The sequence below is a fragment of the Salmo salar genome, chromosome 01, assembly GCF_965601325.2.
Source record: "Salmo salar chromosome 01, fSalSal1, whole genome shotgun sequence".
NCBI lineage: Eukaryota > Metazoa > Chordata > Actinopteri > Salmoniformes > Salmonidae > Salmo > Salmo salar.
Genome location: NC_138291.1, coordinates 5,030,038 through 5,053,827, shown reverse-complemented (window position 1 = coordinate 5,053,827; position 23,790 = coordinate 5,030,038). Strand labels below are relative to the sequence as shown.

At 43.5% G+C, this 23,790-nt stretch overlaps 1 protein-coding gene across 1 annotated transcript in view; it reads left to right on the top strand.

Moving 5' to 3' along the window:
* Window positions 1-282: 282 nt before the first annotated feature.
* Window positions 283-23,790, top strand: part of fbln5 (fibulin 5) — a 46,663-nt gene continuing 23,155 nt past the window's right edge. Inside the window, exons 1-4 of the mRNA XM_045707216.2 lie at window positions 283-667; window positions 945-999; window positions 1,423-1,471; window positions 2,975-3,283. Coding sequence (XP_045563172.1) covers window positions 624-667; window positions 945-999; window positions 1,423-1,471; window positions 2,975-3,283 — 457 coding nt within the window. The 5' untranslated portion in view covers window positions 283-623. The remainder of the gene's footprint in view (window positions 668-944; window positions 1,000-1,422; window positions 1,472-2,974; window positions 3,284-23,790) is intronic.

Sequence of the window (23,790 nt, the reverse complement as noted above, 5' to 3'; positions counted from 1 at the left end):
TTCCTACAGAATCAGAAAAATAGAATAGATTATAAAATAAGATAAAAAAATCACTTTGCTGTAGAACCAGAATCAGAACGGAGGAATGTAACAGAAAACAGAACTGTGCATGTCTTCAGAGTCCCATTGTAGAATCGTGTCCTATTGATCTGTTCCTTCGATAATTATAAATAAATTTTCAAGTAGGCCCATACTTTGGATTAATGCGCCCTCTGATATCCCATCTGGGGCATTTCCCCCTCTCCCCTCTGCGGTGGTTCGAGGGGGCTGTCTCTCTTTGATTGAATCCAGCTGTTGTCAGAAATGCTCGAGGACCTGTCCCGGTCATTTGCATTGCTAAACTAAACTGTACAGTTTAGAGAGGGGGGGGGAAATAGACCAGACCGTTTCGAAAGACATTCCCCGTAAGGTGGGGCATAGATCAAGGTTTCGGTCGACTGGATAGCTGTTTATCAAATCCTGGTTTAGGTTTTCGGCGTAGTCTGGGCGGTGTGACTGGCGAGAGTAGCCCACCACATGCGCATTGGATTTTCGACTTCACAACAGTAGCAAAAGTGTTCAAAACCTTTCTTGCTCCAAAGTATCCACGGGTCATCTGAGTATATCAGCAAGATCCATAGAACATGTTTTTGGACATACGTGGCTTGAATGTCTGGACTTACGCAAGGTTAGTGAATGATGTTGGTTGTGAAATAGTTGTGATAAAGTTGACCAAGTTTTGTTGTAAAACAGAGCCATAGATTTTACTTTTATGTCACCAATATAATCTTACTCTGGTACATGCAATGGTTTGATATATCCTGATTCTTTTAAAACAGCCTTTAGCCTATATGGATTTGTCCCGTTGAATAATACAGGAGCCCAGTATTGAGATTATTCCATACATGATCCATCCTTGTGGAATTAAGATTATTTCTGACCAAAAAAAACCTCAATCTTTTCAGAATGTTGACAGTTGCGGTGTTGGTGTTATGTAGCATCCACTCTGGATATGGCCAGGTAACACATGTATTTATTTCTCATGGTATTTATTGAGACGTCTGTCTGTCTGCCTGCCTGCCTGCCTGCCTGCCTTCCTTCCTTCCTTCCTTCCCTGCTTCCCTCCTGCCCATCTGTCTTCACGCATTTCATTCATTCCTGCATGCATCTACAAAGAGTAGAGTGAATAGTGATGGACAGTAGGAGGCTTCAGTGGAAAATGATAAACTATGAACAAGATAATGTACGAATGAATGAAACAAAGTTACTGCAATGTTCCAAGTGCTTCATAAATTTTTTTCAAAAACCCAGAAAAGCAGCTCAACTTAAAGCTTCTACTGTAATGATGAATTAGTTGACTTCATAGTGTTTGTTTTTGCTTTCACTCACTGGTTGTCTGAATAATGCTCTTGGCCATCTGCTCTTTCCTATTCTTTCACGTAGACCTGCACGGAGGGGTTCGCCTATGATCGCAGAGCAAGAGTATGTGTTGGTGAGTTTAATCTCCCCTCCCCTCCCCTCCCCCACACACACCTACAGTATCCATTCTGTCTGTCTATAGGCTGTGTTTTGAGCAGTATCCATTCTGTCTATAGGCTGTGTTTTGAGCAGTATCCATTCTGTCTGTCTATAGGCTGTGTTTTGAGCAGTATCCATTCTGTCTGTCTATAGGCTGTGTTTTGAACAGTATCCGTTCTGTCTGTCTATAGGCTGTGTTTTGAGCAGTATCCATTCTGTCTGTCTATAGGCTGTGTTTTGAGCAGTATCCATTCTGTCTGTCTATAGGCTGTGTTTTGAGCAGTATCCATTCTGTCTGTCTATAGGCTGTGTTTTGAGCAGTATCCATTCTGTCTGTCTATAGGCTGTGTTTTGAGCAGTATCCATTCTGTCTGTCTATAGGCTGTGTTTTGAACAGTATCCATTCTGTCTGTCTATAGGCTGTGTTTTGAGCAGTATCCATTCTGTCTGTCTATAGGCTGTGTTTTGAACAGTATCCATTCTGTCTGTCTATAGGCTGTGTTTTGAGCAGTATCCATTCTGTCTGTCTATAGGCTGTGTTTTGAACAGTATCCATTCTGTCTGTCTATAGGCTGTGATTTGAGCAGTATCCATTCTGTCTGTCTATAGGCTGTGTTTTGAGCAGTATCCATTCTGTCTGTCTATAGGCTGTGTTTTGAACAGTATCCATTCTGTCTGTCTATAGGCTGTGTTTTGAGCAGTATCCATTCTGTCTGTCTATAGGCTGTGTTTTGAGCAGTATCCATTCTGTCTGTCTATAGGCTGTGTTTTGAACAGTATCCATTCTGTCTGTCTATAGGCTGTGTTTTGAGCAGTATCCATTCTCTCTGTCTATAGGCTGTGATTTGAGCAGTATCCATTCTGTCTGTCTATAGGCTGTGTTTTGAGCAGTACCCATTCTGTCTGTCTATAGGCTGTGTTTTGAGCAGTACCCATTCTGTCTGTCTATAGGCTGTGTTTTGAGCAGTATCCATTCTGTCTGTCTATAGGCTGTGTTTTGAGCAGTATCCATTCTGTCTGTCTATAGGCTGTGTTTTGAGCAGTATCCATTCTGTCTGTCTATAGGCTGTGTTTTGAGCAGTATCCATTCTGTCTGTCTATAGGCTGTGTTTTGAGCAGTATCCATTCTGTCTGTCTATAGGCTGTGTTTTGAACAGTATCCATTCTGTCTGTCTATAGGCTGTGTTTTGAACAGTATCCATTCTGTCTGTCTATAGGCTGTGTTTTGAGCAGTATCCATTCTGTCTGTCTATAGGCTGTGATTTGAGCAGTATCCATTCTGTCTGTCTATAGGCTGTGTTTTGAGCAGTACCCATTCTGTCTGTCTATAGGCTGTGTTTTGAGCAGTATCCATCTTGCATCTTTATACATTATGTTTTGCAGGCAGATTGTTTACAAGTTGTCCAAGATAATTTTCCACTCTGGAACAATAAAGTTTCCCTATTCTTATCCTTAACTGGTGTCCCTTCCTCCCTAGACATTGATGAGTGTCGTACGGTACCAGACGCCTGCAGAGGAGACATGCAGTGTGTGAACCAGAACGGAGGCTATCTCTGCATCCCCCGGGGGCTGTACAGCCAGCCTACCTACCCCCGGGCTGGTGGAGAAGGTGGAGGGGCAGGCAGGTCCCAGGCCAGCTACCCAGACACCTCCCTGGGCTTCCCAGAACCAGACCCCTACCCTCTACAACCCCCTCCAGGTCCCGTGGCACCCAGCTACCCCGTCGTAAGCCGCTCCGCTCCCTGCCTTCTGGGATACACCCTGGCAGAAGATGGGACCTGTCATGGTGAGTCTTGGTGATTATGTCCATATACTATTTTCATGAGAAGGTCTAATGGATTTGTCCCATGTCCCTGGTTGTTTTAAAGTTAGATACCTGTAATGGTGAGCACTTCTTTGTCACAAATGTCATAACATATTATACTCAACTAAAATGGCTTTTTCATAAATAGGCGCAAGGTGGATTTAGTGGGTTGTATATTTGGTGGTCTTGATGGGATAGTGGGCTGTATATCTGGTGGGATAGTGGGCTGTATATCTGGTGGGATAGTGGGCTTATATTTGGTGGTCTTGGTGGGATAGTGGGCTGTATATCTGGTGGGATAGTGGGCTGTATATCTGGTGGGATAGTGGGTTGTATATCTGGTGGGATAGTGGGCTGTATATCTGGTGGGATAGTGGGCTGTATATCGGGTGGTCTTGGTGGGATAGTGGGCTGTATATCTGGTGGGATAGTGGGCTGTATATCTGGTGGGATAGTGGGCTGTATATCTGGTGGGATAGTGGGCTGTATATCTGGTGGGATAGTGGGCTGTATATCTGGTGGGATAGTGGGCTGTATATCTGGTGTCTTGGTGGGATAGTGGGCTGTATATCTGGTGGGATAGTGGGCTGTATATCTGGTGGTCTTGGTGGGATAGTGGGCTGTATATCTGGTGGGATAGTGGGCTTTATATCTGGTGGGATAGTGGGCTGTATATCTGGTGGTCTTGGTGGGATAGTGGGCTGTATATCTGGCGGGATAGTGGGCTGTATATCTGGTGGGATAGTGGGCTGTATATCTGGTGGTCTTGGTGGGATAGTGGGCTGTATATCTGGTGGGATAGTGGGCTGTATATCTGGTGGGATAGTGGGCTGTATATCTGGTGGGATAGTGGGCTGTATATCTGGTGGGATAGTGGGTTGTATATCTGGTGGTCTTGGTGGGATAGTGGGCTGTATATCTGGTGGGATAGTGGGCTGTATATCTGGTGGTCTTGGTGGGATAGTGGGCTTTATATCTGGTGGGATAGTGGGCTGTATATCTGGTGGGATAGTGGGTTGTATATCTGGTGGTCTTGGTGGGATAGTGGGCTGTATATCTGGTGGGATAGTGGGCTGTATATCTGGTAGTCTTGGTGGGATAGTGGGCTGTATATCTGGTGGGATAGTGGGTTGTATATCTGGTGGTCTTGGTGGGATAGTGGGCTGTATATCTGGTGGGATAGTGGGTTGTATATCTGGTGGTCTTGGTGGGATAGTGGGCTGTATATCTGGTGGGATAGTGGGCTGTATATCTGGTGGTCTTGGTGGGATAGTGGGCTGTATATCTGGTGGGATAGTGGGCTGTATATCTGGTGGGATAGTGGGCTGTATATCTGGTGGGATAGTGGGCTGTATATCTGGTAGTCTTGGTGGGATAGTGGGCTGTATATCTGGTGGTCCATTTCAATGTCAATAACTTGTCAAATGCCAAACATATCACTGACTACTTCAACAAAAGCATTGCTTCCTAGTTCTTCGAATTTTGTTGAGCACAGTATCATGTTTCGATTTTAGATGTTTGTGTCCTTGCATATCTTCAGTCTGAATGAATGCACAATCATGGGATTATCTAAACCTTTGTATGATTGGCTCTGTATCTCTCACCCAGTATTGGCTTACTCCCTGCTGATTGGCTAAGGAAGTACGTTACACCCTGCTGATTGGCTGAGGCAGCAGGTCCACCTCCATCTTCCCCCTGGGATGTACAGAGCGGTCCCTGACTCTCAGCTCTCTCTGATACATTGGACCAGAGCCATATCTATACAGTAGTGATGCTCGGGTTGACTCATAACCCGCAGTCCCCACGGGCAGGCGGGTTGAATAAAGAGAAAACAATACCCAACATTAAAACACCCAGAAATGTCTTATTTTTGTTCACTTACATTTTAACATTTTAGTCATTTAGCAGACACTCTTATCCAGAGCGACTTACAGTAGTGAATGCATACATTTCATTTCATGCATTTAAAAAATACTTTTTTTTGTACTGGCCCCCCGTGGGAATGAAACCCACAACCCTGGCGTTGCAAACACCATGCTGGCGTTGCAAACACCATGCTCTACCAACTGAGCCACTTCATATCTATAGGCTACATTGAGGTTTTTCTTTCACTATTTTCAGCTGTCATTAGTGCTTACGCTTTAGTGAGCCAAGTAGCCTACACACCAATCGCCAAATGCTTTTGGTAACAGTTACTGTTGGTAAGTTAACTTTGATCCACTGAGTCACAGAAAGGACAATGTTGGAGCATAATTCAATAAGAGAAAAGCTGCGAATTGGAGAGTTGAATATTTAAAAAAAAAATATCTTATTATATTTTAATTTAACCTATATTTAACTAGGCAAGTCAGTAAAGGACACATTCTTATTAACAATGACGGCCTACCCCGGCCAAACCCGGACGACCGCTGGGCCAATTGTGCGCCGCCGTATGGGACTCCCAATCACAGCCGGATGTGATTTAGCCTGGATTTCGAACCAGGGACTGTAGCGTCGCCTCTTGCACTGACAGAAAATAAAGAGAAGGGAGGGCCAGAAAAGTCATGTTTTGGGAAAAATTAGGTGACGGGGTAAAAGACAATGATAGCAGTACCGTTTATGTTATGATTGTGAGGCGCTATATAAATTAGACAGTCACAAGACGGAGACTTGAAACGGGAGTATGGCACGTCAATGGAACTTGTTCAGATGTGAAAAATGCAAACTGAAATGTGGACACTGACTGTAAGTCTATAACATCTCATTCAGCCTTAATATCAACTCATGCAGACTCAAGCATTTCTTGCATTAAAATTATACACCAAATGTAGGTACAATTTTTTTTACACGGGAACAGGAGTGGAGAAATATGATTTCTTTCAGCATCTTGACAGAATGTGAATGTGCAGTTAGGGATCATCTGTAAAGGTGTTGTCTTTATCAGCATCATAAAAGCTGATAGTATTTCAATCACAGTTAGGGACCGTCTGTAAAGGTGCTGTCTTTATCAGCATCATAAAAGCTGATAGTATTTCAATCACAGTTAGGGACCGTCTGTAAAGGTGCTGTCTTTATCAGCATCATAAAAGCTGATAGTATTTCAATCACAGTTAGGGACCGTCTGTAAAGGTGCTCTCTTTATCAGCATCATAAAAGCTGATAGTATTTCAATCACAGTTAGGGACCGTCACTCAAACGGTTCCGGTGTCTCTGACTGTAGCTTCTAGCGCATTTTCTATATTAGTGGGTTAGTGTCGGGTTCACTTTAGTGGGTTAGTTCACTTTAGTGGGTTAGTCTCAGATTCACTTTATCATATGTAGTCAGACGGTTGCGGATGGGTTATTAGCAATTGCTGGCTGTCACGTCCTGACCAGTATAAGGGGTTATTTGTTATTGTAGTTTGGTCAGGATGTGGCAGGGGTGTGTTTGTTTAGAGTGTTTCGGGGTTTGTTGGGCTATGTTCTTATTTAAGAGGGGTGTTTGTTTAGAGTGTTTCGGGGTTTGTTGGGCTATGTTCTATGTTAGTATATTTCTATGTTTATCTAGTATGTCTAGTTCTATGTTTAGTTAATGGGGTTGACCTTCAATTGGAAGCAGCTGCTCCTCGTTGCTTCTAATTGAAGGTCCTATTTAAGAGGGGTGTTTTTTTCTATGGGATTTGTGGGTAGTTGTTCTTTGTATAGCCTAGTAGCCTTACAGGACTGTTTCGTCGTTGTTTTTGTATACGTTTTAGTTTTCCTTCTTTCTGCCAAATAAAAAGAAGATGAGTATACACATTCCCGCTGCACCTTGGTCCAATCCATACGACGCCTGTGACACTGGCGGTTGAAAACAAGCATACAAGACAAAAATATAAATGCAACATGTAAAGTGTTGGTCCCATGTTTCACGAGCTGAAATAAAATAAATCAAATGTTCCAAACGCAAAAAAAACATATTTCTCCCAAATTTTGCTCACACATTTATTTACGTCCCCATTTCTCCTTTGTCAAGATAATCCATCCACCTGACAGGTGTGGCATATCAAGAAGTTGATTAAACAGCATGATCATTACACAGGTGCACCTTGTGCTGGGGACAATAAAAGACCACTCTAAAATGTGCAGTTTTGTCACACAACAGAATGCCACAGATGCCTGAAGTTTTGAGGGAGTGTGAAATTGGCATGCTGACGGCAGGAATGTACACCAGAGCTGTTGCCAGAAAATTTAATGTTCATTTCTCTACCATAAGCCGCCTCCAACGTCGCTTAGAGAATTTGTCAGTACGTCCAACGGGTCTCACAACCGCAGATCACGTGTAAGTAACCACGCCAGCCCAGGACAGCTGATGGGTTTGCACGACCGAATAATTTTTGCACAAACCGTCAGAAACCGTCTCAGGGAAGCTCATCTGTGTGCTCGTCGTCCTCACCAGGGTCTTGACCTGACTGCACTTCAGCGTCGTAACTGACTTCAATGGGCAACTTCGATGACCACTGGCACGCTGGAGAAGTGTGCTCTTCACGGATGAATCCCGGTTTCAACTGTACCTGGCAGATGGCAGACAGCGTGTATAGAGAGTCGTGTGGGGGAGTGGTTTGCTGATGTCAACGTTGTGAACAGAGTGGTCCATGGTGGAGATGGGGTTATGGTATGGGCCCCATGGTGGAGGTGGGGTTATGGTATGGGCCCCATGGTGGAGGTGGGGTTATGGTTGTTAACAGAGTGGTCCATGGTGGAGGTGGGGTTATGGTTGTGAACAGAGTGCCCCATGGTGGAGGTGGGGTTATGGTTGTTAACAGAGTGGTCCATGGTGGAGGTGGGGTTATGGTATGGGCCCCATGGTGGAGGTGGCGTTATAGTTGTTAACAGAGTGGTCCATGGTGGAGGTGGGGTTATGGTTGTGAACAGAGTGCCCCATGGTGGAGGTGGGGTTATGGTTGTTAACAGAGTGGTCCATGGTGGAGGTGGGGTTATGGTATGGGCCCCATGGTGGAGGTGGGGTTATGGTTGTTAACAGAGTGGTCCATGGTGGAGGTGGGGTTATGGTTGTGAACAGAGTGCCCCATGGTGGAGGTGGGGTTATGGTTGTTAACAGAGAGCCCCATGGTGGAGGTGGGGTTATGGTATGGGTCCCATGGTGGAGGTGGGGTTATGGTATGGGCAGGCATAAGCTACAGACAACGAACACAATTGCATTTTATTGATGGTAATTTTAATGCAGAGAGATACCGTGACGAGATCCTGAGGCCCATTGTCGTGCCATTCATCCACAGCCATCACCTCATGTTTCAGCATGATAATGCACAGCCAGTGGAGTAACTTCACACAGCCTTTGAAGAGGAGCGGGACAACATTCCACAGGCCACAATCAACAGCCTGATCAACTCCATGTGAAGGAGATGTGTAGCGCTGCATGAGACAAATGGTGGTCACACCAGATACTGACTGCTTTTCTGATCCACGCCCCTTCCATTCTTTTTAAGGTATCTGTGACTAACAGATGCATATCTGTATTCCCAGTCATGTGGAATCCATAGATTAGGGTCTAATAAATGTATTTCAATTGACTGATTTCTTTATATGAACTGTAGCTCAGTAAAATCTTTGAAATTGTTGCATGTTGCGTTTAATTTTGTACATAGCTCTGGGTTGGGTAACCTCTGGGTTTTATTATGTTATTGTATATATATTGTATTCCTCTATTACGGATATATCTGAAAGGACAACAATCCTCATTCTTGAGCAAGATTGCACAGCTGATCTGATACATTCTTTGTGATTTCAATAGAATAACACATACCAGTTAAGAAATAAACAGTAAACTTCCTTTCCAGTGATAGTCTTTACATTCTGAAAGTGTTGCATAAAGCAGGCCTGTACTGAGCCTGTTATGGACAAGCTGTTGAAATGGACAGAGCAGACGGAAATGAGCAGTGCAGAAGCCCCATTAGGGCATATTTCTGCCATTCTGGCTAAATGAAGCGTGACTCTATAATAAGTGGAAAATGCCTTCCTTACTTTCAGTTTAGACTGGCACATATGTATCCCGGCTTTTTGTGGGAAGGAAAAAAAAAGGAGATTTCAGTGATTCTACTACAGTATGCTAAAACCTTGGTAAAAACCCAAATCCTCCTCCTCCTCAGAGACAGAGAGAGCTGCTATGTATTCCAACCATCTGCAATGCCCATCACACACACACACACACACACACACACACACACACACACACACACACACACACACACACACACACACACACACACACACACACACACACACACACACACACACACACACACACACACACACACACACACACACACACACACACACACACACACACCCAAACGATGAGGTAATGTGGTAGTTGCAAAATCTGTGCCTTGTTGGTTGGCGGAATAGACATTCCTCTGTATAGAGCTGGGTAAGGACTTAGAGGCTTCATCTCACCCTGTGTGTGTGTGTGTGTGTGTGTGTGTGTGTGTGTGTGTGTGTGTGTGTGTGTGTGTGTGTGTGTGTGTGTGTGTGTGTGTGTGTGTGTGTGAGAGCGAGTGTGTGTGTGTGTGTGTGTGTGTGTGTGTGTGTGTGTGTGTGTGTGTGTGTGTGTGTGTGTGTGTGTGTGTGTGTGTGTGTGTGTGTGAGCGAGTGTGTGTGAGCGAGTGTGAGAGCGAGTGTGTGTGAGCGTGTGTGTGTGTGTGTGTGTGTGTGTGTGTGTGTGTGTGTGTGTGTGTGTGTGTGTGTGTGTGTGTGTGTGTGTGTGTGAGCGAGAGTGTATGTGTGTGTGTGTGTGAGCGAGAGTGTATGTGTGTGTGTGTGTGAGCGAGTGTGTGTGTGTGTGTGTGAGAGAGTGTATGTGTGTGTGTGTGTGTGTGTGTGTGAGCGAGTGTGTGTGTGTGTGTGTGTGTGTGTGTGTGTGTGTGTGTGTGTGTGTGTGTGTGTGAGAGTGTATGTGTGTGTGTGTGTGTGTGTGAGCGAGTGTGTGTGTGTGTGTGTGTGTGTGTGTGTGTGTGTGTGTGTGTGTGTGTGTGTGTGTGTGTGTGTGTGTGTGTGTGTGTGTGTGTGTGAGAGAGTGTATGTGTGTGTGTGTGTGAGCGAGCTCTTACAGGGCAGAGATTTTCCAGACCGTGACTTCCTGTCTCAACTAGTTAGCGGCAGATGTGGCTTTGTCTTAATGGCGGAGCTTTTCCTCTTCCACTAATGGTCATTAGCCATCAAACAACACGAAACACAAGACCCTCTGTAAGGGATGCCGCCATTGAAACTAGCAGAGAGACCCCCATCAGTCTGTTACCCTATTAGCAGAGAGACCTCCATCAGTCTGTTACCCTATTAGCAGAGAGACCCCCATCAGTCTGTTACCCTATTAGCAGAGAGACCTCCATCAGTCTGTTACCCTATTAGCAGAGAGACCCCCATCAGTCTGTTACCCTATTAGCAGAGACCCCCATCAGTCTGTTACCCTATTAGCAGAGAGACCTCCATCAGTCTGTTACCCTATTAGCAGAGAGACCCCCATCAGTGTGTTACCCTATTAGCAGAGAGAACCCCATCAGTCTGTTACCCTATTAGCAGAGAGACCCCCATCAGTCTGTTACCTATTAGCAGAGAGACCTCCATCAGTCTGTTACCCTATTAGCAGAGACCCCCATCAGTCTGTTACCCTATTAGCAGAGACCTCCATCAGTCTGTTACCCTATTAGCAGAGACCCCCATCAGTCTGTTACCTATTAGCAGAGAGACCCCATCAGTCTGTTACCCTATTAGCAGAGAGACCCCCATCAGTCTGTTACCCTATTAGCAGAGAGACCCCCATCAGTCTGTTACCCTATTAGCAGAGAGACCCCCATCAGTCTGTTACCCTATTAGCAGAGACCCCCATCAGTCTGTTACCCTATTAGCAGAGACCCCCATCAGTCTGTTACCCTATTAGCAGAGACCCCCATCAGTCTGTTACCCTATTAGCAGAGACCCCCATCAGTCTGTTACCCTATTAGCAGAGACCCCCATCAGTCTGTTACCCTATTAGCAGAGAGACCCCCATCAGTCTGTTACCCTATTAGCAGAGACCCCCATCAGTCTGTTACCCTATTAGCAGAGACCCCCATCAGTCTGTTACCCTATTAGCAGAGACCCCCATCAGTCTGTTACCCTATTAGCAGAGACCCCCATCAGTCTGTTACCCTATTAGCAGAGACCTCCATCAGTCTGTTACCCTATTAGCAGAGACCCCCATCAGTGTGTTACCCTATTAGCAGAGAGACCCCCATCAGTCTGTTACCCTATTAGCAGAGACCCCCATCAGTCTGTTACCCTATTAGCAGAGAGACCCCCATCAGTCTGTTACCCTATTAGCAGAGACCTCCATCAGTCTGTTACCCTATTAGCAGAGAGACCCCCATCAGTCTGTTACCCTATTAGCAGAGAGACCCCCATCAGTCTGTTACCCTATTAGCAGAGACCCCCATCAGTCTGTTACCCTATTAGCAGAGAGACCTCCATCAGTCTGTTACCCTATTAGCAGAGAGACCCCCATCAGTCTGTTACCTATTAGCAGAGACCCCCATCAGTGTGTTACCCTATTAGCAGAGAGACCCCCATCAGTCTGTTACCCTATTAGCAGAGAGACCTCCATCAGTCTGTTACCCTATTAGCAGAGACCCCCATCAGTGTGTTACCCTATTAGCAGAGAGACCCCCATCAGTCTGTTACCCTATTAGCAGAGACCCCCATCAGTCTGTTACCCTATTAGCAGAGAGACCCCCATCAGTCTGTTACCCTATTAGCAGAGACCTCCATCAGTCTGTTACCCTATTAGCAGAGAGACCCCCATCAGTCTGTTACCCTATTAGCAGAGAGACCCCCATCAGTGTGTTACCCTATTAGCAGAGAGACCTCCATCAGTCTGTTACCCTATTAGCAGAGAGACCCCCATCAGTCTGTTACCCTATTAGCAGAGACCCCCATCAGTCTGTTACCCTATTAGCAGAGAGACCCCATCAGTCTGTTACCCTATTAGCAGAGACCCCCATCAGTCTGTTACCCTATTAGCAGAGAGACCCCCATCAGTGTGTTACCCTATTAGCAGAGACCCCCATCAGTCTGTTACCCTATTAGCAGAGACCCCCATCAGTCTGTTACCCTATTAGCAGAGACCCCCATCAGTCTGTTACCCTATTAGCAGAGACCCCCATCAGTCTGTTACCCTATTAGCAGAGACCCCCATCAGTCTGTTACCCTATTAGCAGAGACCCCCATCAGTGTGTTACCCTATTAGCAGAGACCCCCATCAGTCTGTTACCCTATTAGCAGAGACCTCCATCAGTCTGTTACCCTATTAGCAGAGAGACCCCCATCAGTCTGTTACCCTATTAGCAGAGAGACCCCCATCAGTCTGTTACCCTATTAGCAGAGAGACCCCATCAGTCTGTTACCCTATTAGCAGAGACCCCCATCAGTCTGTTACCCTATTAGCAGAGACCCCCATCAGTCTGTTACCCTATTAGCAGAGAGACCCCCATCAGTCTGTTACCCTTTTTAAATACACTACAAGTTTTACCTTTCCTGCATCGCAGAAAAGTTATCCTGCAACAGGGTGATCAAATGAAGATCCTACATCTGTATATCAGGAGCTGAACTGAAAGGCTCCCAGACTGTGTTCATTAGTGGAGTTACCACACAGACAGGAGTTACCACACACACAAACCTTTAGTACTGGTTTGTAGACTACCTTGCACAGTGTTGACACTTGATGTGCAATTCTGAGCTCACCAAACACTAGAACCAAGGAATGTTCTTTCAATTCTTTGACTAGAACACTGAAGTACGATTGGAGACGACTTTGTTTTGATTTCAAACTTTCTTTGTGTGGAGTAACTGTCTTATTAAACAACAGTCATAATTTACTTAACCAATCATCATTTTCCTTTAACAGCTTTATCAATTGATTAATCAAATCAAATGTATTTATAAAGCCCTTCTTACATCAGCTGATATATCAAAGTGCTGTACAGAAACCCAGCCTAAAACCCCAAACAGCAAGCAATGCAGGTGTAGAAGCACGGTGGCTAGGGAAAAAACTCCCTAGAAAGGCCAAAACCTAGGGAAGAAACCAAGCGAGGAACCAGGCTATGAGGGGTAGCCAGTCCGCATCTGGCTGTGCCGGGTGGAGATTATAACAGAACATGGCCAAGATGTTCAAATGTTCATTAATGACCAGCATGGTCAAATAATAATAATCACAGTGAACAGGTCAGGGTTCCATAGCCGCAGGCAGAACAGTTGAAACTGGAGCAGCAGCACGACCAGGTGGACTGGGGACAACAAGGAGTCATCATGCCAGGTAGTCCTGAGGTATGGTCCTAGGGCTCAGGTCCTCCGAGAGAAAGAAAGAAAGAGAGAATTAGAGAGAGCATACTTCAATTCCACACAGGACACTGGATAAGACAGTACAAATACTCCACAGATATAACAGACTGACCCTAGCCCCCGACACATAAACTACTGCAGCATAAATACTGGAGGCTGAGACAGGAGGGGTCAGGAGACACTGTGGCCCCATCCGATGAAACCCCCGGACAGGGCCAAACAGGCAGAATAAAGTAATACATGAATGGTTGAAGGTTGGTTACTATAGCTAGGTTATATGGTTGAAGGTTGGTTACTATAGCTAGGTTATATGGTTGAAGGGAGGTTACTATAGCTAGGTTATATGGTTGAAGGGAGGTTACTATAGTGAGATTATATGGTTGAAGGGAGGTTACTATAGTGAGGTTATATGGTTGAATACTATAGTGAGGTTATACTGTGGTATTCTATAGTGTGGTATTCTATAGTGTGGTATTCTATACTGTGGTATTCTATAGTGTGGTATTCTATAGTGTGGTATTCTATAGTGTGGTATTCTATAGTGTGGTATTCTATAGTGTGGTATTCTATACTGTGGTATTCTATACTGTGGTATTCTATAGTGTGGTATTCTATACTGTGGTATTCTATAGTGTGGTATTCTATACTGTGGTATTCTATAGTGTGGTGTTCTATAGTGTGGTATTCTATACTGTGGTATTCTATACTGTGGTATTCTACAGTGTGGTATTCTATACTGTGGTATTCTATAGTGTGGTATTCTATACTGTGGTATTCTATACTGTGGTATTCTATAGTGTGGTATTATAGTGTGGTTTTCTATAGTGTGTTATTCTACAGTGTGGTATTCTATAGTGTGGTATTCTATAGTGTGGTATTCTATACTGTGGTATTCTATAGTGTGGTATTCTATAGTGTGGTATTATAGTGTGGTATTCTATAGTGTGGTATTATAGTGTGGTATTCTATAGTGTGGTATTCTATAGTGTGGTGTTCTACAGTGTGGTATTCTATACTGTGGTATTCTATACTGTGGTATTCTATAGTGTGGTATTCTATACTGTGGTATTCTATAGTGTGGTATTCTATAGTGTGGTATTCTATAGTGTGGTATTCTATACTGTGGTATTCTATACTGTGGTATTCTATAGTGTGGTATTCTATACTGTGGTATTCTATAGTGTGGTATTCTATACTGTGGTATTCTATAGTGTGGTGTTCTATAGTGTGGTATTCTATACTGTGGTATTCTATACTGTGGTATTCTACAGTGTGGTATTCTATACTGTGGTATTCTATAGTGTGGTATTCTATACTGTGGTATTCTATACTGTGGTATTCTATAGTGTGGTATTATAGTGTGGTTTTCTATAGTGTGTTATTCTACAGTGTGGTATTCTATAGTGTGGTATTCTATAGTGTGGTATTCTATACTGTGGTATTCTATAGTGTGGTATTCTATAGTGTGGTATTATAGTGTGGTATTCTATAGTGTGGTATTATAGTGTGGTATTCTATAGTGTGGTATTCTATAGTGTGGTGTTCTACAGTGTGGTATTCTATACTGTGGTATTCTATACTGTGGTATTCTATAGTGTGGTATTCTATACTGTGGTATTCTATAGTGTGGTGTTCTACAGTGTGGTATTCTATACTGTGGTATTCTATAGTGTGGTATTCTATAGTGTGGTGTTCTATAGTGTGGTATTCTATACTGTGGTATTCTATAGTGTGGTATTCTATAGTGTGGTATTCTATAGTGTGGTATTCTATACTGTGGTATTCTATTGTGTGGTATTCTATTGTGTGGTATTCTATAGTGTGGTATTCTATAGTGTGGTGTTCTATAGTGTGGTATTCTATAGTGTGGTATTCTATAGTGTGGTATTATATACTGTGGTATTCTATACTGTGGTATTCTATAGTGTGGTATTCTATAGTGTGGTATTCTATAGTGTGGTATTCTATACTGTGGTATTCTACAGTGTGGTATTCTATACTGTGGTATTCTATAGTGTGGTATTCTATAGTGTGGTATTCTATACTGTGGTATTCTATACTGTGGTATTCTATAGTGTGGTATTATAGTGTGGTATTCTATAGTGTGTTATTCTACAGTGTGGTATTCTATAGTGTGGTATTCTATACTGTGGTATTCTATAGTGTGGTATTCTATAGTGTGGTATTATAGTGTGGTATTCTATAGTGTGGTATTCTATAGTGTGGTATTCTATACTGTGGTATTCTATAGTGTGGTATTCTATAGTGTGGTATTCTATAGTGTGGTGTTCTACAGTGTGGTATTCTATACTGTGGTATTCTATACTGTGGTATTCTATAGTGTGGTATTCTATACTGTGGTATTCTATAGTGTGGTGTTCTACAGTGTGGTATTCTATACTGTGGTATTCTATAGTGTGGTATTCTATAGTGTGGTATTCTATAGTGTGGTGTTCTATAGTGTGGTATTCTATACTGTGGTATTCTATAGTGTGGTATTCTATAGTGTGGTATTCTATACTGTGGTATTCTATAGTGTGGTATTCTATTGTGTGGTATTCTATAGTGTGGTATTCTATACTGTGGTATTCTATAGTGTGGTGTTCTACAGTGTGGTATTCTATACTGTGGTATTCTATACTGTGGTATTCTATAGTGTGGTATTCTACAGTGTGGTGTTCTATAGTGTGGTATTCTATAGTGTGGTATTCTATACTGTGGTGTTCTATAGTGTGGTGTTCTATAGTGTGGTATTCTATACTGTGGTATTCTATACTGTGGTATTCTATAGTGTGGTGTTCTACAGTGTGGTATTCTATACTGTGGTATTCTATACTGTGGTATTCTATACTGTGGTATTCTATAGTGTGGTATTCTACAGTGTGGTATTCTATACTGTGGTATTCTATAGTGTGGTATTCTATAGTGTGGTATTCTATAGTGTGGTATTCTATAGTGTGGTATTCTACAGTGTGGTATTCTATACTGTGGTATTCTATAGTGTGGTATTCTATACTGTGGTATTCTATACTGTGGTATTCTATAGTGTGGTATTCTATAGTGTGGTATTCTACAGTGTGGTATTCTATACTGTGGTATTCTATAGTGTGGTATTCTATACTGTGGTATTCTATACTGTGGTATTCTATAGTGTGGTATTCTATAGTGTGGTATTCTATAGTGTGGTATTCTATACTGTGGTATTCTATAGTGTGGTATTCTACAGTGTGGTGTTCTATAGTGTGGTGTTCTATAGTGTGGTATTCTATAGTGTGGTATTCTATAGTGTGGTATTCTATAGTGTGGTGTTCTATAGTGTGGTATTCTATACTGTGGTATTCTATACTGTGGTGTTCTACAGTGTGGTATTCTATACTGTGGTATTCTATACTGTGGTATTCTATAGTGTGGTATTCTATAGTGTGGTATTATATACTGTGGTATTCTATACTGTGGTATTCTATAGTGTGGTATTCTATAGTGTGGTATTCTATAGTGTGGTATTCTATACTGTGGTATTCTACAGTGTGGTATTCTATACTGTGGTATTCTATAGTGTGGTATTCTATAGTGTGGTATTCTATACTGTGGTATTCTATACTGTGGTATTCTATAGTGTGGTATTATAGTGTGGTATTCTATAGTGTGTTATTCTACAGTGTGGTATTCTATAGTGTGGTATTCTATACTGTGGTATTCTATAGTGTGGTATTCTATAGTGTGGTATTATAGTGTGGTATTCTATAGTGTGGTATTCTATAGTGTGGTATTCTATACTGTGGTATTCTATAGTGTGGTATTCTATAGTGTGGTATTCTATAGTGTGGTGTTCTACAGTGTGGTATTCTATACTGTGGTATTCTATACTGTGGTATTCTATAGTGTGGTATTCTATACTGTGGTATTCTATAGTGTGGTGTTCTACAGTGTGGTATTCTATACTGTGGTATTCTATAGTGTGGTATTCTATAGTGTGGTATTCTATAGTGTGGTGTTCTATAGTGTGGTATTCTATACTGTGGTATTCTATAGTGTGGTATTCTATAGTGTGGTATTCTATACTGTGGTATTCTATAGTGTGGTATTCTATTGTGTGGTATTCTATAGTGTGGTATTCTATACTGTGGTATTCTATAGTGTGGTGTTCTACAGTGTGGTATTCTATACTGTGGTATTCTATACTGTGGTATTCTATAGTGTGGTATTCTACAGTGTGGTGTTCTATAGTGTGGTATTCTATAGTGTGGTATTCTATACTGTGGTGTTCTATAGTGTGGTGTTCTATAGTGTGGTATTCTATACTGTGGTATTCTATACTGTGGTATTCTATAGTGTGGTGTTCTACAGTGTGGTATTCTATACTGTGGTATTCTATACTGTGGTATTCTATACTGTGGTATTCTATAGTGTGGTATTCTACAGTGTGGTATTCTATACTGTGGTATTCTATAGTGTGGTATTCTATAGTGTGGTATTCTATAGTGTGGTATTCTATAGTGTGGTATTCTACAGTGTGGTATTCTATACTGTGGTATTCTATAGTGTGGTATTCTATACTGTGGTATTCTATACTGTGGTATTCTATAGTGTGGTATTCTATAGTGTGGTATTCTACAGTGTGGTATTCTATACTGTGGTATTCTATAGTGTGGTATTCTATACTGTGGTATTCTATACTGTGGTATTCTATAGTGTGGTATTCTATAGTGTGGTATTCTATAGTGTGGTATTCTATACTGTGGTATTCTATAGTGTGGTATTCTACAGTGTGGTGTTCTATAGTGTGGTGTTCTATAGTGTGGTATTCTATAGTGTGGTATTCTATAGTGTGGTATTCTATAGTGTGGTGTTCTATAGTGTGGTATTCTATACTGTGGTATTCTATACTGTGGTGTTCTACAGTGTGGTATTCTATACTGTGGTATTCTATACTGTGGTATTCTATAGTGTGGTATTCTATAGTGTGGTATTCTACAGTGTGGTATTCTATACTGTGGTATTCTATACTGTGGTATTCTACAGTGTGGTATTCTATACTGTGGTATTCTATACTGTGGTATTCTATAGTGTGGTATTCTATAGTGTGGTATTCTATAGTGTGGTGTTCTATAGTGTGGTATTCTATACTGTGGTATTCTATACTGTGGTGTTCTACAGTGTGGTATTCTATAGTGTGGTATTATATACTGTGGTATTCTACAGTGTGGTATTCTATACTGTGGTATTCTATACTGTGGTATTCTATAGTGTGGTGTTCTATAGTGTGGTATTCTACAGTGTGGTATTCTATACTGTGGTATTCTATACTGTGGTATTCTCTACTGTGGTATTCTATAGTGTGGTATTCTATACTGTGGTATTCTATAGTGTGGTATTCTATACTGTGGTATTATATAGTGTGGTATTCTACAGTGTGGTGTTCTATAGTGTGGTGTTCTATAGTGTGGTATTCTATAGTGTGGTATTCTATAGTGTGGTATTCTATAGTGTGGTGTTCTATAGTGTGGTATTCTATACTGTGGTATTCTATACTGTGGTGTTCTACAGTGTGGTATTCTATACTGTGGTATTCTATACTGTGGTATTCTATAGTGTGGTATTCTATAGTGTGGTATTCTACAGTGTGGTATTCTATACTGTGGTATTCTATAGTGTGGTGTTCTATAGTGTGGTATTCTACAGTGTGGTATTCTATACTGTGGTATTCTATAGTGTGGTGTTCTATAGTGTGGTATTCTATACTGTGGTATTCTATACTGTGGTATTCTATACTGTGGTGTTCTACAGTGTGGTATTCTATACTGTGGTATTCTATACTGTGGTATTCTATAGTGTGGTATTCTATAGTGTGGTATTCTACAGTGTGGTATTCTATACTGTGGTGTTCTACAGTGTGGTATTCTATACTGTGGTATTCTATACTGTAGTATTCTATAGTGTGGTGTTCTATAGTGTGGTATTCTATACTGTGCTATTGTAGTAGGAGATTGGACAAAAGTGTAGTAGTCTTATTAGTGATGACATATGTGATCTAACTGCCCCAGACTCCAAATTAATACGGTTGATATACAGTCATGGCCAAAAGTTTTGAGAATGACAAATATTAATACAAACTGCTGCCTCAGTTTGTATGATGGCAATTTGCATATACTCCAGAATGTTATGAAGAGTGATCAGATGAATTGCAATTAATTGCAAAGTCCCTCTTTGCCATGCAAATGAACTGAATCCCCAAAAAACATTTCCACTGCATTTCAGCCCTGCCACAAAAGGACCAGCTGACATCATGTCAGTGATTCTCTCGTTAACACAGATGTGAGTGTTTACGAGGACAATGCTGGAGATCACTCTGTCATGCTGATTGAGTTCGAATAACAGACTGGAAGCTTCAAAAGGAGGGTGGTGCTTGGAATCATTGTTCTTCCTCTGTCAACCATGGTTACCTGCAAGGAAACACGTGCCGTCATCATTGCTTTGCACAAAAAGGGCTTCACAGCCAAGGATATTGCTGCCAGTAAGATTGCACCTAAATCAACCATTTATCGGATCATCAAGAACTTCAAGGAGAGTGGTTCAATTGTTGTGAAGAAGGCTTCAGGGCACCCAAGAATGTCCAGCAAGCGCCATGACCGTCTCCTAAAGTTGATTCAGCTGCGGGATCGGGGAAACACCAGCACAGAGCTTGCTCAGGAAAGGCAGCAGGCAGGTGTGAGTGCATCTGCACGCACAGTGAGGCGAAGACTTTTGGAGGATGGCCTGGTGTCAAGAAGGGCAGCAAAGAAGCCACTTCTCTCCAGGAAAAACATCAGGGACAGACTGATATTCTGCAAAAGGTACAGGAATTGGACTGCTGAGGACTGGGGTAAAGTCATTTTCTCTGATGAATCCCCTTTCCGATTGTTTGGGGCATCCGGAAAAAAGCTTGTCTGGAGAAGACACGGTGAGCGCTCCCATCAGTCCTGTGTCATGCCAACAGTAAAGCATCCTGAGACCATTCATGTGTGTGGTTGCTTCTCAGCCAAGGGAGTGGGCTCACTCACAATTTTGCCTAAGAACACAGCCATGAATAAAGATTGGTACCAACACATCCTCTGAGAGCAACCTCTCCCAACCATCCAGGAACAGTTTGGTGACAAACAATGCCTTTTCCAGCATGATGGAGCACCTTGCCATAAGGCAAAAGTGATAACTAAGTGGCTCGGGGAACAAAACATTGATATTTTGGGTCCATGGCCAGGAAACTCCCCAGACCTTAATCCCATTGAGAACTTGTGGTCAAACCTCAAGAGGCGGATGGACAAACAAAACCCCACAAATTCTGACAAACTCCAAGCATTGATTATGCAAGAACGGGCTGCCATCAGTCAGGATGTGGCCCAGAAGTTAATTGACAGCATGCCAGGGCGGATTGCAGAGGTCTTGAAAAAGAAGGGTCAACACTGCAAATATTGACTCTTTGCATCAACTTCATGTAATTGTCAATAAAAGCCTTTGACACTTATGAAATGCTTGTAATTATACTTCAGTATTCCGTAGTAACATCTGACAAAAATATCTAAAGACACTGAGGCAGCAAACTTTGTGGAAATTAATATTTGTGTCATACTCAAAACTTTTGGCCACGACTGTAGTAGTCTATCAAAACAATCACACCAATTATTTTAATATTCTTAACTTTGACAATATTTCACCTCTTCACTTAAAAGTCAAATGTTTTACATTTTTAACATTTTTAGTCATTTAGCAGACGCTCTTATCCAGAGCGACTTACAGTAGTGAATACATACATTTCATACATTATTATTATTATTTTTTCATACTGGTCCCCCGTGGGAATCGAACCCACAACCCTGGCGTTGCAAACACCATGCTCTACCAACTGAGCCACACGTGACCAGGCTCAGTACCACAACAATACTTTCAAAAAGCTGAAGCAAGTCACAAAATATTTATTTGTGGAAAATTACCATGTAATTACCATATTTAGAATACTATTTGAACCCAGTTCTGCCTGAGAGAGTATATAGCAGTTTAAATGCTGGCAGGTGCTGCTCTGTGTTTCTGTGTTGCTGTGCTGCTGTGCTGCTCTGTGTTGCTGTGTAGCTGTGTTGCTGTGTGTTGCTGTGCTGCTCTGTGTTGCTGTGCTGCTGTGCTGCTCTGTGTTGCTGTGTAGCTGTGCTGCTGTGTGTTGCTGTGCTGCTCTGTGTTGCTGTGTTGCTCTGTGTTGCTGTGTTGCTGTGCTGCTCTGTGTTGCTGTGCTGCTCTGTGTTGCTGTGTTGCTGTGCTGCTGTGTGTTGCTGTGCTGCTCTGAGCTGCTGTGCTGCTCTGTGTTGCTGTGTTGCTGTGCTGCTCTGTGTTGCTGTGCTGCTCTGTGCTGCTGTGCTGCTCTGTGTTTCTGTGTTGCTGTGCTGCTGTGCTGCTCTGTGTTGCTGTGTTGCTGTGCTGCTGTGCTGCTCTGTGTTGCAGTGTAGCTGTGCTGCTGTGTGTTGCTGTGCTTCTCTGTGTTGCTGTGCTGCTCTGTGTTGCTGTGCTGCTCTGTGTTGCTGTGTTGCTGTGCTGCTCTGTGTTGCTGTGCTGCTCTGTGTTGCTGTGCTGCTCTGTGTTGCTGTGCTGCTGTGTGTTGCTCTGCTGCTCTGTGTTGCTGTGTTGCTCTGTGTTGCTGTGTTGCTGTGCTGCTCTGTGTTGCTGTGCTGCTCTGTGTTGCTGTGTTGCTGTGCTGCTGTGTGTTGCTGTGCTGCTCTGAGCTGCTGTGCTGCTCTGTGTTGCTGTGTTGCTGTGCTGCTCCGTGTTGCTGTGCTGCTCTGTGCTGCTGTGCTGCTCTGTGTTTCTGTGTTGCTGTGCTGCTGTGCTGCTCTGTGTTGCTGTGTTGCTGTGCTGCTGTGCTGCTCTGTGTTGCAGTGTAGCTGTGCTGCTGTGTGTTGCTGTGCTTCTCTGTGTTGCTGTGCTGCTCTGTGTTGCTGTGCTGCTCTGTGTTGCTGTGTTGCTGTGCTGCTCTGTGTTGCTGTGCTGCTCTGTGTTGCTGTGCTGCTCTGTGTTGCTGTGCTGCTGTGTGTTGCTCTGCTGCTCTGTGTTGCTGTGTTGCTCTGTGTTGCTGTGTTGCTGTGCTGCTCTGTGTTGCTGTGCTGCTCTGTGTTGCTGTGTTGCTGTGCTGCTGTGTGTTGCTGTGCTGCTCTGAGCTGCTGTGCTGCTCTGTGTTGCTGTGTTGCTGTGCTGCTCTGTGTTGCTGTGCTGCTCTGTGCTGCTGTGCTGCTCTGTGTTTCTGTGTTGCTGTGCTGCTGTGCTGCTCTGTGTTGCTGTGTTGCTGTGCTGCTGTGCTGCTCTGTGTTGCAGTGTAGCTGTGCTGCTGTGTGTTGCTGTGCTTCTCTGTGTTGCTGTGCTGCTCTGTGTTGCTGTGCTGCTCTGTGTTGCTGTGTTGCTGTGCTGCTCTGTGTTGCTGTGCTGCTCTGTGTTGCTGTGCTGCTCTGTGTTGCTGTGCTGCTGTGTGTTGCTCTGCTGCTCTGTGTTGCTGTGTTGCTGTGCTGCTCTGTGTTGCTGTGCTGCTCTGTGTTGCTGTGCTGCTGTGTGTTGCTGTGCTGCTGTGTGTTGCTGTGCTGCTCTGTGTTGCTGTGTTGCTGTGCTGCTGTGTTGCTGTGTGTTGCTGTGCTGCTCTGTGTTGCTGTGCTGCTCTGTGTTGCTGTGCTGCTCTGTGTTGCTGTGTTGCCGTGTGTTGCTGTGTGTTGCTGTGCTGCTGTGCTGCTGTGTTGGCTATCAGCCGGCTGATACAACCCTGTCTAACACCCCTCCACCTCCTCACCCCTCCACCTCCTCACCCCTCACCCCTCCACCTCCTCACCCTTCCACCTCCTCACCCCTCACCCCTCCTCACCCCTCCATCCCCTCACCCCTCCACCTCCTCACCCCTCCACCTCCTCACCCCTCCAACCCCTCACCCCTCACCTCTCCTCACCCCTCCTCACCCCTCCAACCCCTCACACCTCCACCTCCTCACCCCTCCACCTCCTCATCCCTCGCCCACCCCTCCACACCTATTCCCTATATAGTGCACTGCTTTAGACCAGAGCCCTATTCCCTATATAGTGCACTACTTTAGACCAGAGCTCTACATGTACTATATAGGGAAGAGAGTGCCGTCTGGGACGCTGATCAACACTTACCGGGCC